The sequence below is a fragment of the Stegostoma tigrinum genome, chromosome 1, assembly GCF_030684315.1.
Source record: "Stegostoma tigrinum isolate sSteTig4 chromosome 1, sSteTig4.hap1, whole genome shotgun sequence".
In the NCBI taxonomy this organism is placed as follows: domain Eukaryota; kingdom Metazoa; phylum Chordata; class Chondrichthyes; order Orectolobiformes; family Stegostomatidae; genus Stegostoma; species Stegostoma tigrinum.
The window spans coordinates 153,502,807-153,518,427 of record NC_081354.1 but is presented as its reverse complement, the minus strand read 5'-3'; the positions used below and the strand labels follow the sequence as shown (position 1 = coordinate 153,518,427).

Sequence of the window (15,621 nt, the reverse complement as noted above, 5' to 3'; positions counted from 1 at the left end):
CGCCCAGTTTTCACTCTTCCATAAAAACTGATAGAACTGTGGATGCTGTAAATCAGGAGCAAAAACAGACGTTGCTGGAAAAGCTCAACAGGTCTAGCCGCATCTGTGAAGAAAAAAATCAGAGTTAAGGTTTCAGGTCTGATGACCGTTCCTCAACTATTCTGAGGAAGGCCATGGGACCTTAAATGATAACTTTGATTTTTTTTCTTCACAGATGCTGCCAGACCTGCTGAGCTTTACCAGCAACGTTGTTCCTGTTTTCACTCCTCCAGCACAGCCAACCATAGTACTCATAATTTGGCTGTTGCTGCTTTCCCCTGAATGGCCATTTCCCTTGAAAATTTCCAAAGAGGTATATCCATTTTGCAGGGGAATAACCATAAGAGTCTTCAGCACTGCTGTTGCTCTGCCTTGTGGCCATCCATGTCCTTCCTGCCTGTTGAGTCTTAACCTGCAGTGTGACCACTTTTCTGTACCTCCTATCCAAGGCGCACTCCACCTTGCAGATGCTTCACTGTATCTCCAGCTACAGTGCAAGGTCCAAAGCCCAGACCTGTCGGAGCTGCAACTTGAGACACTTCCAGTGCACATGCTGTTCCTGGCATAAATAAATGCATAAAGCATCTTTTCCCTTCTACACCGAATTCCAACTGTGCTCAAATTCCCAGATACATGCCCTTAGCCTAGCTATATTTCAGTCAGGATGTGCTGTCCCCCAGCTGGCCATGCTCAAAGCTTTCTGATCTCTATCATTATCCAGAGAATTCTAGCTTTGTTAAACTTGTCTTTCAACATTATAGAAATGTACTTGAACTTATTCAAACTGTCACTTCTTTAAAAACAAAACATAGTTTTATTAGAATTTGCCTAACAATTCTATGTGATTACATAGAATATATAACAAAGGAACAAGCCATTTGAATCAACCTAGCCATCCTTTCCATCCCTTATGTTTGTGGAGTTTCCTCATAAATGCATCAGTTTTTATTTACTTCAGTCACTCCAGTGCTAGTGAGTTTGACATGCTTATTATACATTGGATAAAGAATTTTTTTCCGAATACCTGATTGGATTTGTTGGTGATAATTTTATGTTGAGTGTTTCTAGATATACTCGTTGCAATCTTTGATTCCAGTTTACCCAGGATGGATCAGTTCTCAAACCACTGAAATTAGATCTTGTGCAAATAAATGTTTTTACTGTGAATTGCTTATTGACATTTTTCACAGCTAACCAAAATTTCATGATATTAAAATCACAGTTTCCTTCATATTTCCCAAGTGACATTAAATCAATTTGACTCAACACAGTTTGGACAACCAGATGTGACAACAAAACAAAAAAACTGCAGGTGCTGGAGATCTGAAATAAAAATAAATATTGCTGGAGAAATTCAGCAGGTCTGGCAACATCTGTGGGGAGAAAACAGTGTTAACATTTCATGTCCAGTAACTCTTCATCAGAACATCGAGTCAGTAGACTTGAAACATTGTCTTTGTCATCGGATGTTGCCAGACCAACTGAGGTTTTGCAGTAATTCCAGATTTGACGATACTTATTTCATGTGACCTGAATTTCAATGATCAAATAAATTATCCTGAACACACTTAAGTTCTGTGTTCTCCTCCCTTGAATTTTTTCTTCTCAGTGTCATGAATCTATCGAATTATTTACCACTGTGGGCTATAGACTGGGTCATTAAGCATACCCGAGGCTGGGATAGATTTTTAATCAGTAAGGGAATCAAAGATCATGAGGAAAAGGCAGAAAAGTGGATCAACAGATCAACCATGATTAATAAGTAAGCAGATTTAATAGGCTGAATGGCCTACTTTTGCTCCTGAATCTTATGATCTTGTGGTCTTTACACCATTACTACATGGGTTTATATTAGGAAAATAAAAATTCCCCAACCATATTGAAGTTCTTATGTCTCTGTTATGTCATTGTAAGCTATGACATTGTTATTATGACTTTGTAGGTTAACTGTATCTTTTTCTTTTAGCAAAAATTCCTGTGGGATAGTAAGGAGGATGTTGCAGTTTTGACTGGTCAGGCTATGCCTTTGTCGTTTTCGGTGCCGTTGTTAATGTTAGATAGCCCTTCCAGTTTTACTATTGCATAATGTTCCTGCAATGATTTGACAAAATTGTGTGGCTTGCAAGGCTATTTCAAAGAGTGATTAAGAGTCTACCACTTGATTATGGTATGGAATCACTTAAAGGCCAGATTATGTAACAGAGGCTGATTTCCTTCACTGATAGTTTCACTGAATGTCATCCCTGATCCTGGCTTTTTGTTTGAATTTTCTAGCTTCAAGTCCCCCTGCTGCAGTGGTGAGGTTTGAGTTTCTAGTTCGGTAGTAATTCAGATTGAAATGTTACCAGTCTTGTAACATGATCGGAGTGTTACCGTTGCCTTAATGCGTATGCATTTGCATGTCAATAATGTCAGTTTATTTTTAGGATAGATACTTAATGGTTGGACAAATCTTTGGTCATGTTATGAGCATGTGCTCTATAATAATTAATCATTTATCCTAAATATAAACTGATATCATTGAAATGTAAGTGCATATGCATTGAACAGGATAAAAATTGCCTCTATATTTGCAGAACCATTTTAAAGAGAGAAGTAATATTTTTAGAGAGCCAGCAAGAAATGAGATGCTTACAGAATATTCCATAGAAAAGTAATTTATGACAAAATTTAGACTCGTTTATATATCTAGAAATGATCAATGAGAGAAACTTTCTAAAAATGCTCCGAGATGGAGTTGAGTATACTTTATCTTAAATGCCCACTGATTGTAGGCTAGAGTCTGCAAATAATAAGTAATAGCTACTACTGAATAAAATTCAAATGATTTTTATTTTGCTGTCAATTTTTGTGCTCAGTGGATTATAGCCGATGCTCAGTAGTTGCGTTTCTTTTTTACTGGTAACTGGTATATTAGGCTAGAGGAATTAATTTTTATTGAAATACTATCTCCCGTAAATTTGAACCAGCTTATGTCAAATGTGTCATTCATTGTTCATACATTGTTACAAATAGTACTACTTGTTAGATTGCTTTTGGAAAAAAAATTGCTGAAGTATTCAGGCATTTTCTATATATGCATGGTTTTACATAACCTGGGATTATTATTAGCTCATGTAATGCTCATTATAACTTTAGAGAGAAGGGTGCATTAATTGAATTTTAATGACATTTCTTTTCTTTTGATTTCTTTTAATGCAAAGGTATTATAGTTATAATAATTCTGGATTCTAATAAATGTAAGGTTTACTAAACTGTGGTTCAATATCCATTACTATCTTTACAGACACATTTTTCCATTCTTACTAATACTATTATTTTTATTTTGTCCTCTAAAAATTACTCTGCTTCTCTTCTCTTTTCTGTCTTCCGTTTCCTCTCCAAGCTGCTGTTGCTGCCCATGAGGCTGACTGCTCTGGCAATGTTTTACATAACTGCCCCTCAGTCAATGAAGGTATTCTGCTCCCTCTCTAATACATCATATCACTTCCATCTTGTTAATTTTAGTAGTATATATGTGGCATTAACTAGTCTTACGTATGTTGAAGTGCATTGTACAGGGGAAGAAATGTTCCTCAAGCTTTGAAATAAGAAACCTGTTAGAATGCACTTTTGTTTTGCTTCCATACGTCTATTTTCATCTTGGAATGAAGAACATCATATATTTATTAAAATATCTAGATGCATAAAAATTGTAAATGGCTGAAATTTTATTCTAACTCAGGAAAATTGTGCTTTGAAAACAGTTTGAACTATGTTTATTTTGACTTCTTGTATAGGGTGAAAAGTATTGGGAACATTTTTGCTGGAACAAATGAAATATACTTAACACAATTGAGAATAATCATAGTCCAAGAATATAAAACAATCTGAACAGCTAACCAAAACAACAGGAAGAGATAACTCTACTGGCTATTCAGATCACCCCGGATGATCATCTTGTTTAATTTTCTCTTGTTGAAAGTTGCTGATCAATGTTTGTCTCAGGGCAGGATGTTTTATGTAGCTTTCAATGCAGTGACAAAATGATCCATTCCATTTACATCATCAAGAAAGACCTTCCCACAGCTTTTCACTGAGGTGAAATTTAATGTTGCCAAATTAATGAATTTTGTATGAAATGTGTACTAAGTCGCTTCTAATAAGTGGCGTAAATCATGAAAAATAGTTGCAAGAAGATCTGAATTGCACCAGTAGAGAATGGATATTTCCCTTGAATATTATTTGGTTATGATTTAAATAAAATTCCCATTTGATTGCTATATTTTGGATTATGCAGGATATTATTTATGGTATTAGAACATCCTCAGATTCCCATTTTTCTGTTTAATGGGCCAAAACAGTTTGCATCACTTTAACACAATAAAATATGAAAGTAATTTTGGAACTAAGAATGACACTAAATCTGTTGATGTGTAAATTATGTTCCTTGTTTCTGCACACTTTCTTGTAAAATCCTTGTTGGATATTTTGTCAAAATGATCAGTTTTATTGTCTTTGTAGTCCACAATGTATTGTTGCCTTTATCATTTTGAGCAATTTTGTATGTTGTCGCAATTTAAACAGACAAAAGTGCCTTTATTGTATTTAATCATTGCAATTTAGAAGAACAAAGTCATTATATAAATGAATTACGTAATTGTAATTTTGAATGTTAGAATCAACTTGGCCATCATCGAAATCTTAGACTTTTTGATTATTCTATGCTTTAAATGTTCTTTGTGGAAGACTGGCAATTCAGTTTTCAAATAGGACATTGTATTTCGCCTGAGAAATCTGCAAATGAAAAAGATTCTGCTGCCTTTTAAATATGTTGTTAAACATGTAATGGTTAAGAAGTATTTTATTGCACCAAGGTCACCAGCAGTATTAGTATTCCTTTGCAGGCTTCTGTAGTAGCACCAGTTGAACTTAATGTTGACACCCTGCTTTGAATGAAATGTGCAAAGATCGTTTGTATTTTCGTGACTGTGCATTCCTCGTCAATGTATCTTCACGCACAATGTGCTTGATGTACTTTTGTAGGCTGGAGTCAGCTAGCAGCTATGCATTGTGTAATGCTTCCTGATCACCTTGGGCAGGACAACTTTAGACCTCCACTTTTGGAGATGTTGGCCCGACGATGGCAAGATCGTTGTTTAGAGGTACAACTTTAAAGAAATAATACTTTAAATTGTATGTGTGCCTAACAGGTTGCTTAACGGAATAACAATAAAGCTAATTCAGTTGAATTCTTTGAACCATTCCCTTTCGATAAAGCTTCTCTTGTTTGGGCAAAATTTTGTTTTTAGTAATAAATGAACAAATAGACAGCTACTACGGTGTAAATGTCATTGAATTATTTATATTCGCATTACTTTGAGTTAATTTTCCTAATATTGGCAAGAGAACAGCATTCTTTTCAACATTATCTGGTTTTCCTCTGATTTAGGGTTCTGAGAGAAAGTAAATTCTACATTTAAAAAGTACTGTTTCATACCTAATAGAATTGGAGTTTATACAGTGTTGATTTGACTGACTCCGCCAAGTATTACATGGGAAACAATGCTTATTGTTATGTTGGTGGTGGAAGCAATTATAATTTACAGAGGATGAATAATGAGAACAGATTAATGTTGATCTGGAGAATATTTTAAGGATTTGAACCTTAAATGCAAAATGAAGTCCACGAAAGAGAGAGCTTCTCCACATGCAATACAATTTTCAGTGTTGTGATAGAGGCTTATCATATAATTTCTTAATCTAAATCAGTCTTTCTTCAAATTGACGTTATTAGCTGTTGTCACCATTTCTTATTCTTCCTACAATATGTGCCTTTTAAAACCCAAGTTGTAACCCATTCCATCATTATGTAATAATTTATTAGTTCAACAAGTTGGTACGGTCCAACACATGAGATTGTAAACGTGCTTGCCGAGCCGGTGTGTTTGATTACAGACGTTTTGTCCCCCTGCTAAGTAATGTAATTAGTGCACCTCCGGTGAAATATTGGTGCTCTGTCCTGCTTGTAATTTATATGCCTCAGTTTGCTGGGGTGGCTGGCATGACTTCCGGTTCTGTTTTTTCAGTGATTTGTATATCAGGTCCAGTTCAATATGTTTGTTCATGGATTTCTGGTTAGAATGCCAAGCCTCCAGGAATTCCCTGGCATGTCTCTGTTTGACTTGAACTGTCATCGAATGTGGGATAACACAGTGCGGAGCTGGAGGAACACCGCAGGCCAGGCAGCTTCAGAGGCACAGGAATATTGATGTTTTGGGTCAGGGCCCTTCTTCAGGAAAGGGGGAGTGGGAAAGGGGCTCAGAAATAAATAGAGAAGGGAGGGGTGGGGGTGGGGCTGGTGCAGCTAGGTGGGATGGTGATAGATGAGTGCAGGTACACACTGGTGGGGATTGGCTAGTGAGGTGGCTGGAACTGATAGGTGAGAGAGAAGATGAACAGGTTTTGTCAGGTAATGGATGAGAGGGAGGGTTGATCATGGGATGAGGCCGAGGATGGGGAGATTTTGAAACTGGTAAAGTCCACCTTGAGGCCATTGGGTTGTAGGTTCCCAAGGCTGAATATGTGGTGCTGCTCCTCCAGTTTCCAGGTGATGTCATTGTGACACTGGAGGAGACCCAGGATGGACATGTCACCCAGGGAGTGGGAGGGGGAGTTGAAATGGTTCGCAACTGGAAGGTGTAGCCATTTGTCGCAAACCAAGAGCAGGTTCTCTACAAGGTGGTCTCCGAGCCTCCGCTTGGTCTCCTCAATCTAGACAGACAAAATCTCCCCAAACCCGGCCTCATCCCTTTGACCAATCTCGCCCCCCCACCCCCCACCCCACCCCACCCTCTCATCCCCACCTCCTTGACCTGACACAACCTGTCCATCTTCTCTCCCACCTATCCACTCCTCACATCCCCACTACTCCCTACCTGCACTCACCTATCACCCTCCCACCTACCTTCCCCAGCCCCACCCTTCCTCTCTATTTATTTCTGAGCTCGCTTCCCCCTTCCCCCATTTCTGAAGAAGGGTCCTGAACCAAAATTGTATTAGAGATAATAGAAACTGCAGATGCTGGAGAATCCGAGATAACAAAGCGTAGAACTGGATGAACATGGCAGGCCAAGCAGCATCTTCGGAGCAGAGAAGCTGATGTTTTGGGCCTAGGTCCTTCATCAGAAGGGTCTTGGCCCAAAACATCAACTTTTCTGCTCCTAAGATGCTGCTTGGCCTGCTGCGTTCATCCAGCTCTACACTTTGTTATCCTGAACCAAAATGTCAGCTTTCCTGCTCCCCTGATGATGCCTGTCCTGCTATGCTCTTCTAGCCCTACACTGTGTTATCTCTGACTCCAGCATCAGCAGTTCTTACTATCTCTATCATGGAATGTATTGTCTCAGTCAAATTCGTATCCTTCTTTGTCGACGTGTGTTGAGACCAGTGAGAATTGGTCGTATCTCTTGGTGGCTGGTTGGTATTAGTGTATCCTTATTGTCAGTTTTCTCCCAGTTTGGTCTATGTAATATTTCTCACAGTCCTTGCATGATATTTTGTATATTACATTAGTTTCATTAGGTGTGGGTATGGGGTCCTTTATGTTCAATTTCTCTCCAAGTATCATTTAACATTCAAATTTAATTGCATTGGTTGTGCTTAGTGTTAAAGTAAAATAAGTGAAATGTTCATATTTTGATTGCGTTGATTTACAGTTTCCCGATTTCATGTTTCCAATATGATGTTGGAATAAGTTTATGTGAAGCTGTAATGGAGAATTTGTGTTGCATGGCTACCAGGTAACAGTTTGCTGGCTGTTACAGCTTTAGTGCTTTTCATAGAAACTAGTAAATGGTTTGTGGTATCTAGGTTTGATAAATGAGTGGGTAGCCTTGGCATCACACCTCTGCCATTGTGGCAGAAATTTTGTTGTCTGTGTTGTTTTGTGAGAGACTTACCAAGAGGAGTTAAATGAAGAGCTACTGGGATTTTGCCATTTTGATAAATAACTTGAACACTGAACCACTGCCTGCTTTTAAGAACATTACCAAAGTTTGCATTATAACATGAAAAACTAAAAATGGATTTCATTGTGTTATTTGAGAATATATAGATTATCCACTCAACTAATTTTAAAAACTTTTTCATTGGTCAGTTAGCTGTTCGATTTGACATATTTACCATTATCCCACCTGCTTAAAATACTTGCATTGGCTCAATTAACAAGAGTTTAGTGATCACTTAGAGAATCAATGAAACCAGTCTCTTGGAAATTTCACATCCCTTCAAAATTTAAAAGAAACAATAATGCACTCAAAGATAGGGTGAATTTGCTGTGTTTGAAAAACAATTTATTTGCATTATTGCCTTTCTTCACTTCTGCCTCAGCTTATCTAGTGCTAAAGTACTCATCCATTAATGTGCAGTCTCTACAGTTGATTGTTTTAAAGTTTTGTTAGCTGGCCTCCCGCTTTGAACCCTCAGTATGCCTGGTAAAACTCTGCCTGTTGTGTATAAGTGAAATTTGACGAATGTTAAGGTATTAACTCTGTGTTTGCTGACCCAGTCAGGCAGTGCATTTATTTACAAATTCTCCTCCATCCTTTCAACTCCCCCTATGGCTTTGCCCCTTCCCAACCCTGTGGCTGCCAGCTTACAACCTATATACATCTCTATATTGCTCCAACTCTGATCTGTTCAGAATCTCTGATTTTCTTTGCTGCATCAATCAAGTGTTTAGCTCTCAAATTCCCTCCCTTAGGCTCTTCATTGAGGACTGAGGCTTAATGGCTGTTATTGCAAAGCCATCCTTGGTCTCAAGGGACTGCCCAAGGAGCAGGCTGATGTTAGTAGGCTAGTACTTCAGAGATCTAGGCTAGCTTACCAGAAGCATGTGTTTAACTTTCATTGCAGCAACAGAGAAATTGAATTCTAATTAATGAATAAATATGCTGTAAAGAACGCCTGTAATAAAGATGACCATGTAACTGCTGGATTACCATAAAATTAGCCAGTTCACAAATGTCCTTCATGGGGGAAAAAACTTGCCGTCTTCACCTAATCAACTACAACTCTGCTTTCAACACCATTATTCCCTCCAGACTAATCTCAAAACTCCGGGACCCAGGTCATGGCTCCACGCTGTGCAACTGAATCTTCAGCTTCCGGACCCACGGACCACAATTAGTGATCACAATTAACTGAAGTTAGACAACTGCACATTCTCCACAATAATCCTCAACACTGGCGCCCCTCAAGGTGTGCACTCACCTCCTATTGTACTCCCTGTACACTCTCAACTGTGCAGCCAAATTTCGTACGAATGCCATTGACAAGTTCGCTGATGACACCTCCATTGTAGGGTGGACGTCAAACAACAATGAGTCTCAGTACAGGAAGGAGATAGACGGCTTGGTGTCGTGGTATAATGATAACAATCTGTCTCTCAATGTCAGCAAAACAGAAGAACTGATCATTGACTTTAGGAAGAAAAGGCAAGGACATGCCCCTGTCTACATCAGTTGAGCTGAGGTAGAGAGAGCCGGCAGTGTCAAGTTCCTAGGAATGATGATAACTAACAATCTGCCCTGGATCACCCATGTAAATGCAACGGTCAAGAAGGCACAATGATGCCTCTCCATCCTCAGGAGGCTTAGGAAATTTGATGTGTCCATAAAGATGCTCATCAACTTTTACAGATGCCCCATAGAAAGTGTTCTATCTCGGTTCACAACGGCTTGGTATAGCAACTGCTCTGTCCAGGGCCATTAGAAACTACAGAAAGTTGAGTGCGCAGCCCAGACCATCATGGAAGCCACCCTTCCATCTGTGGATTCCATTTACACTTCTCGTTGCAGTGGAAAGGTTGCCAACATCTTCAAAGACCCTTTCAACCTCTTCCAGCAGGCAGAAGATGAAGAAGCTTGAACACATGCACCAAAAGGTTCAAGAACATCTTCTCTTAAATTGCTGAATGGGCCTCTTAATTTCAGTCTAATGTTGACCTTGCTTTTGTGCACCTCTTGTGCAGTTATAACCTTGTATGCCTTGCTCTGTCGAAGCACCTTATGATTGGTATGTACTTGTTTGCTATGATCTGCCTGTTCTGCTCACAAAAGAAAACGTTTCACTGTACTTCGTTACATGTGACAACAACAAGTCAAATTAGGTTGGTCTAACATGTACATGACTCCAAACCAAGTAGGTTTGAGGGGCTCTACATCCAGCTTCTCTACCTTTTTCTTGTGTTTTTATCCACTAATTGATTATCTACAATTTATAAATGTTTACAAAACATACACTAAAATCTTGATCAATTCTGTATATTGTTTAAAAAAAATTTAGTTCACCTTTTCTAGATTTTCACACTAAAATGAATATATTTTAACTAACTTTCCTTTAAAGGTGAGGGAAGCTGCTCAAGCTTTACTGTTGGCAGAGCTTCGAAGAATCGAGAAAGAAGGAAGGAAGGAAACAATAGACACGTGGGCGCCCTACTTGCCACAATATGTTGACAACATTATGTCGCGTAAGTATCTTCATGGTCTTCTCAGTCGCATAGTTACGAATATGCAAAGGGTCACATGGAGTGATGATGGCCTATAGGTTACCAGTGATTTTATGAATAATGATATTAGAAACCAATCTGCATTTTTGTTCGCCTTTTATTTTGATTTGAATTTTGGAGCATGTTAATGTGAGACATTTTATAAATGTCACTTGAAAGCACCATTATTATTTCTGTCACATTTAGATGGGCTGGAGTGAGATGAAGCTGTTCCAATAATCTAGTTATATTACTCAGTCAGACAAAATATCATGCCTCACTAGGATAACTCACTGGAAATCAATCTTGAATATTCGTGGAGTCATTACAAAAGTTAAAGATTTAATCAAGTACACAAAATTTCTCAGTATAGCTGTATTTTAAGACCCAAGTTAATAGAAACTGCAGACCAGGTTTCTGTATGTGACATGAGTCACTATTTATTGGAAATAAATAGATTTTGACTACTCATAGACTGCTGTGAACTGTTTAAAAATATAACTCTGCTGACTAAAATTCTAACCCTTTTATAAAATTCCCTTGTACACTTTCTCAGACAGAAAGCAAAAGAAGTTTTTTTTGGGTGGATGGAAAATCTGGGAAGGCCTCCTGTCTATAGGGATCACTGAGATGATCTTTTCAGCCTACCAGGACTTGTAGCTCCTCCTCTCCTTTCACTTTCCTGAAAAAGGCACAGAGTCTTTGGTTTATTGGTCAGCTTATAAAAGCTGGTGCGGGAAGATAAACTAGGTTTCTTTGAGCTTTAAGTATTAGTTGTTAGCAGGCGGAGACTTTTGGCACTGACAACTGGTCACCACACCACAGATCCATCAGCTATTTTTTGGCCAGCTGAGTCTCACTTTATGTACATTGCCTCATGCTAGTCAAAAACATAGAAAATAGCAGAAATTTGCCATTTGGCTCTTCAAGCTGTCATCACCCCACAATCATGATTGTGATTGATTATCTCGATACCCTTTTTCCTGCTTTCTCTCCATATCCTTTGATCCCTTTGGCTCTTTGCACTATGTCAAATTCGTCTTGGAAACATTGACTGTTTTGGGCTCAACCATTTTCTGTGGCAGAGAATTCCACAGCTCACCATTCCAGCTGAAGAAATTTTTCATCTCAGCCCAGGATCCTTAAAATTGTGCTGGCTCTGGAGTCCCTGATCATCAGGATCATCATTCCTGCATTTATCTTGTGTAGTATTGTATTAATTTTGCTGCTTTCTGTGAAATCTCACTTCCTCGTTCTTCAAAACTCTGATAAATGTAGTCCTAACCAGCCAGCTTACGAACTTAAAAACAAGGAACAAGAGTAGGCCACTCAGCCCTTTGAGCCTGCTCTGCAATTCAATAAGATTACGGCTGATCTAATTTTAAACTCAGCTCTATGTTGTTGCATATCCTTGATAAACATGGAATTCACTAGTTTTTAAATCCGCCCCCCCCCCCCCCCGGCCTCATCCCATGTCCGACCTGCCTCCTTGACCTGACACAACCTGTTCATCTTCTCTCCTACCCATCTGCCCCTCCCATCCCACTGGCCAGTTCCTACTGCTTCCTCCCTGCATCACCATACACCCCCCTCCTCTTGTCTATTTATTTCCCAGCTCCCTTCCCCTTCCCCATTTATGAAGAAAGATCAAGTTTCCTGCTCCTGTGCTGCTGTCTGGCCTGCTGTGTTCCTCCAGCTCCATACTGTGTTATCACTGAACAGGGTGTTGCTGAGCTGGTGTTGCTTAACAGCAATGTTGATGATGCCTTCCATCACGGAGAGCACATGAAGTGAATCAAATTGTCTGGAGACTGGTATCTGTAATGCTGGGGACCACTGGAGGAAGATGAGATGGATCATCTACTTAGCACTTCTGGCTGAAGATTGCTGCAAAAGCTTCAGCCATATCTTTTGCATTGATACGCTGGGCTCTTCTATCATTGAGGATGGGGATATTTTGGAGCAGCCTCATCTAGTGAGTTGTTTAATTGTCCACCACCATTCGTGACTGGATGGGGCAAGGCTGTAGACCTAAGATCTGATCCGTTGGTTGTGTGAGCGCTTAACTCTGTCTGTCGCTTGCTGCTTCTGCCGTTTGGCATGCAAGTAGTTGTGTTTGGTAGCTTCATCAGGTTGACATCTCATTTTCAGGTATGCTTGGCACTGCACCTGGCATGCCTTCCTGTGCTCTCCGGTTAGTTAGATTGTTAAGGACACAAGAAAAACTGATATGGTCATCAGAACTCCAAGCAATCTTTAAACAGCTGAAGGCATTCCCAATAAATGAACCAGTGTTGGCCAAACCTTTCAAAATGGCAATTGATTGTAGTAACTTGGGGATGAATGTTATCTTGTTACAGGATGATGAGTCAAGAATAGAGAAGCCAATGGGGTACTTCTGTAAGAAATTAAACTTGTATATCAACTGTAGAAAAGGAGACTTTGAGATTATTACTTTTTTTATTGGCTTTTCAAGGCTTTGAAGTATATGTCTGACACGACAGCAAAGAAATATTAATCTGTACAGACCATAATCCTTTCATTGAAAAGGTTAAAACTTAAAATGAGACTATTCTGATACAATCTATTGTTTCAACCATTTAATGTAAAGATTATTTCTACTGTGGGAAAACATAATGTGTTCATCGGTGGATTGCTTTGAATGCAAGATGATAGAATGTATTAAAGGTCTAAGAAACGCTGAAAAATTGTACAAGGGAACAATCCCTAGGGAAAAGAAGCATGATACAGGGAGGATGAGGCAACCATGGCTGACTCAGGAAGTCGGGGATATCATAAAAGCAAAAGTGAGAGCATTTAATGTGGCGAAGACCAGTGGGAAACCACAGGACTAGGAAGCTTACAAAGACCAACAGAGGGCAACAAAAAAAGGAGTAAGAAGGGAGAAGATTAAAGATAAGGGGAAACTAGCCAATAATGTAAATGAAGACTGGACAATTTTTTTTTAGGTATATAAAGGGCAAAAGAGAGGCCGAGGTGGACATCAGACCTCTGGAAAATGACAGTGAAGAGATAGTAATGGGGAACAAGGAAATGGCTGAGGAACTGAATAATTACTTTGCATCAGGAAGACATGAGTAATCTCCCAAAAATTCAAGAGAGTTAGGGGCAGAGCTGAGTGTGGTGGCCATCACCAAGGAAAAGGTACGAGTAAAACTGATTGGACTGAAGGTGGTTAAATAACCTGGACCAGATGGACTATACCCCAGAGTTCTAAAGGAGATAGTTGAAGAGGTAGTGGAAGTGTTAGTGGTGGTCTTTCAGGAATCACTCGAGTTAGGGAGGGCCCCAGAGTACTGGAAAATCATTAACGTGACATCCCTGTTTTAAAAAAAGGTGTAATTCAAAAGACAGAAAATTACAGGCCGATTAGCCTAATCTCAGTCATGGATAAGATTTTGGAGGCCATTGTAAAGGATGAGATTTCTGAATATTTGGAATCGTATGGTAAAATAGAGCAAAGTCAACATGGTTTCATCAAGGGGAGGTCATGCCTGACAAATCTACTAGAATTCTTTGAGGGAGTAACTATGGGCTTCAGATCGGTATGGTGGGCTTCAGATCGGTATGACAGGTCGGCACAACATCGAGGGCTGAAGGGCCTGTACTGTGCTGTAATGTTCTATGTTCTATATGTTCTATGACCTCTGCTTTAACAATATTTAAAGATTCTAAAGATTACAAAGATTATAAATTCTCTTCATCACCAGACCTGTTATCCCAAGAATCAGCCTGGTAAACCATTGTTATACTTCCTCAAAAGCCAGAAAATCCTTCCTTGGGTAAGGAGACCAAAACTGCCACAGTAATTGAATCCTCTTGCTATGAAGGCCAACATGTCATTTGCTATGTTCACTGTCTGCTTCTGATCAGAGGATGGTATATAAAGACACCAAGTCTCCTTCTTTACTAATCGGTTGCCGTTCGCATTATCAAATGTCCTGGTTTTTTGACCAAAGATATCCGCATTATACTTCAATTGCCATTTGTCCAGTCACGTAACTTGTCAAAATCATACTGAAGCCTCTCTGCAACCTCTTCACAGTTCACCCTCCCATCCAACTTGTATTGTCTGCAAACCAGGAAGTGTAATGTTTATAACCGGCCTCTAAATTACTATTATACATTGTGAATAGCTGGAGTCTAAGCACTTAGATGTGTGGTACCCTACTAATAGCTGCCTGATAATTGGAAAAATACCTGTTTATTCCTACTTTTTATTTCCCATCTGCCGACTAGCTTTCTATTTTATTGACCTGGCCTGTCACATTGAATGAATGTTAGAATGTTAGAGCCCTTACAGTGTGGTAACAGGCCCTTTGGCTCAACAAGTCCACACCGACCCACACAGCATCCCCCCCCGTAACCCACCGAACCTACACATCCCTGAACACTACGGGCAACTTAACATGGCCAGTCCACCTGGCCTGCACATCTTTGGACTGTGGGAGGAAACCGGAGTACCTGGAAGAAACTCGCACAGTCACGAGGAGAATGTGCAAACTCCACACAGTCATCTGAGGCTGACCTAGGTCCCTTAGAATGACTTAAGTACATATTACCCAGGTCATTTTTTTTCCTCCACACATCCTTTAGAGTCATTCCTTTTTATTCTATACGATCTCCTCATGCGTTTTTCGAAAAAAAATCCCCTCTCGCTTTTCCATGTTAACCTTCATATTTGCCCTTTCCACCAATTTATCAATGTCGTTCAGAAGCTCTGCATTGTCCTTCTCTCAGTTCACAATGTTTTCGCATTTTGTACATACCCAAACTTTGAAATTGTTCTCTCTACGCCAGGGTTTAAAACATTAACTTGTATCAGGAGAAATAAGTATCAAATACTAACCCCCAGCGAACTCCGTTAAAAATTTGCACCAGCCTGAAAAATATCCATTAACCGCTCAGCCAATTTATGTCCATGTTGCTACTGTCCCTTTTATTCAATGAACCCTAACTTTGCCGACAAATCTATTGTGTGACACCATGTTAAACACTTTTTCCAAGTCCATTCACAACAGCATTAAGCTCAA

At 39.4% G+C, this 15,621-nt stretch overlaps 1 protein-coding gene across 6 annotated transcripts in view; it reads left to right on the top strand.

The window, feature by feature from the left end:
* Nucleotides 1-15,621, top strand: part of LOC125455412 (WD repeat-containing protein 7) — a 626,944-nt gene that overhangs the window by 181,920 nt on the left and 429,403 nt on the right. For 4 of the 6 annotated variants that reach the window (XM_059649557.1, XM_048537344.2, XM_048537324.2 and 1 more), the window contains 3 exons: nucleotides 3,425-3,493; nucleotides 5,065-5,183; nucleotides 10,426-10,549. In XM_059649557.1, the coding sequence (XP_059505540.1) occupies nucleotides 3,425-3,493; nucleotides 5,065-5,183; nucleotides 10,426-10,549 (312 nt within the window). The remainder of the gene's footprint in view (nucleotides 1-3,424; nucleotides 3,494-5,064; nucleotides 5,184-10,425; nucleotides 10,550-15,621) is intronic. The other 2 variants (XM_048537354.2, XM_048537334.2) reach the window with 1 other exon arrangement.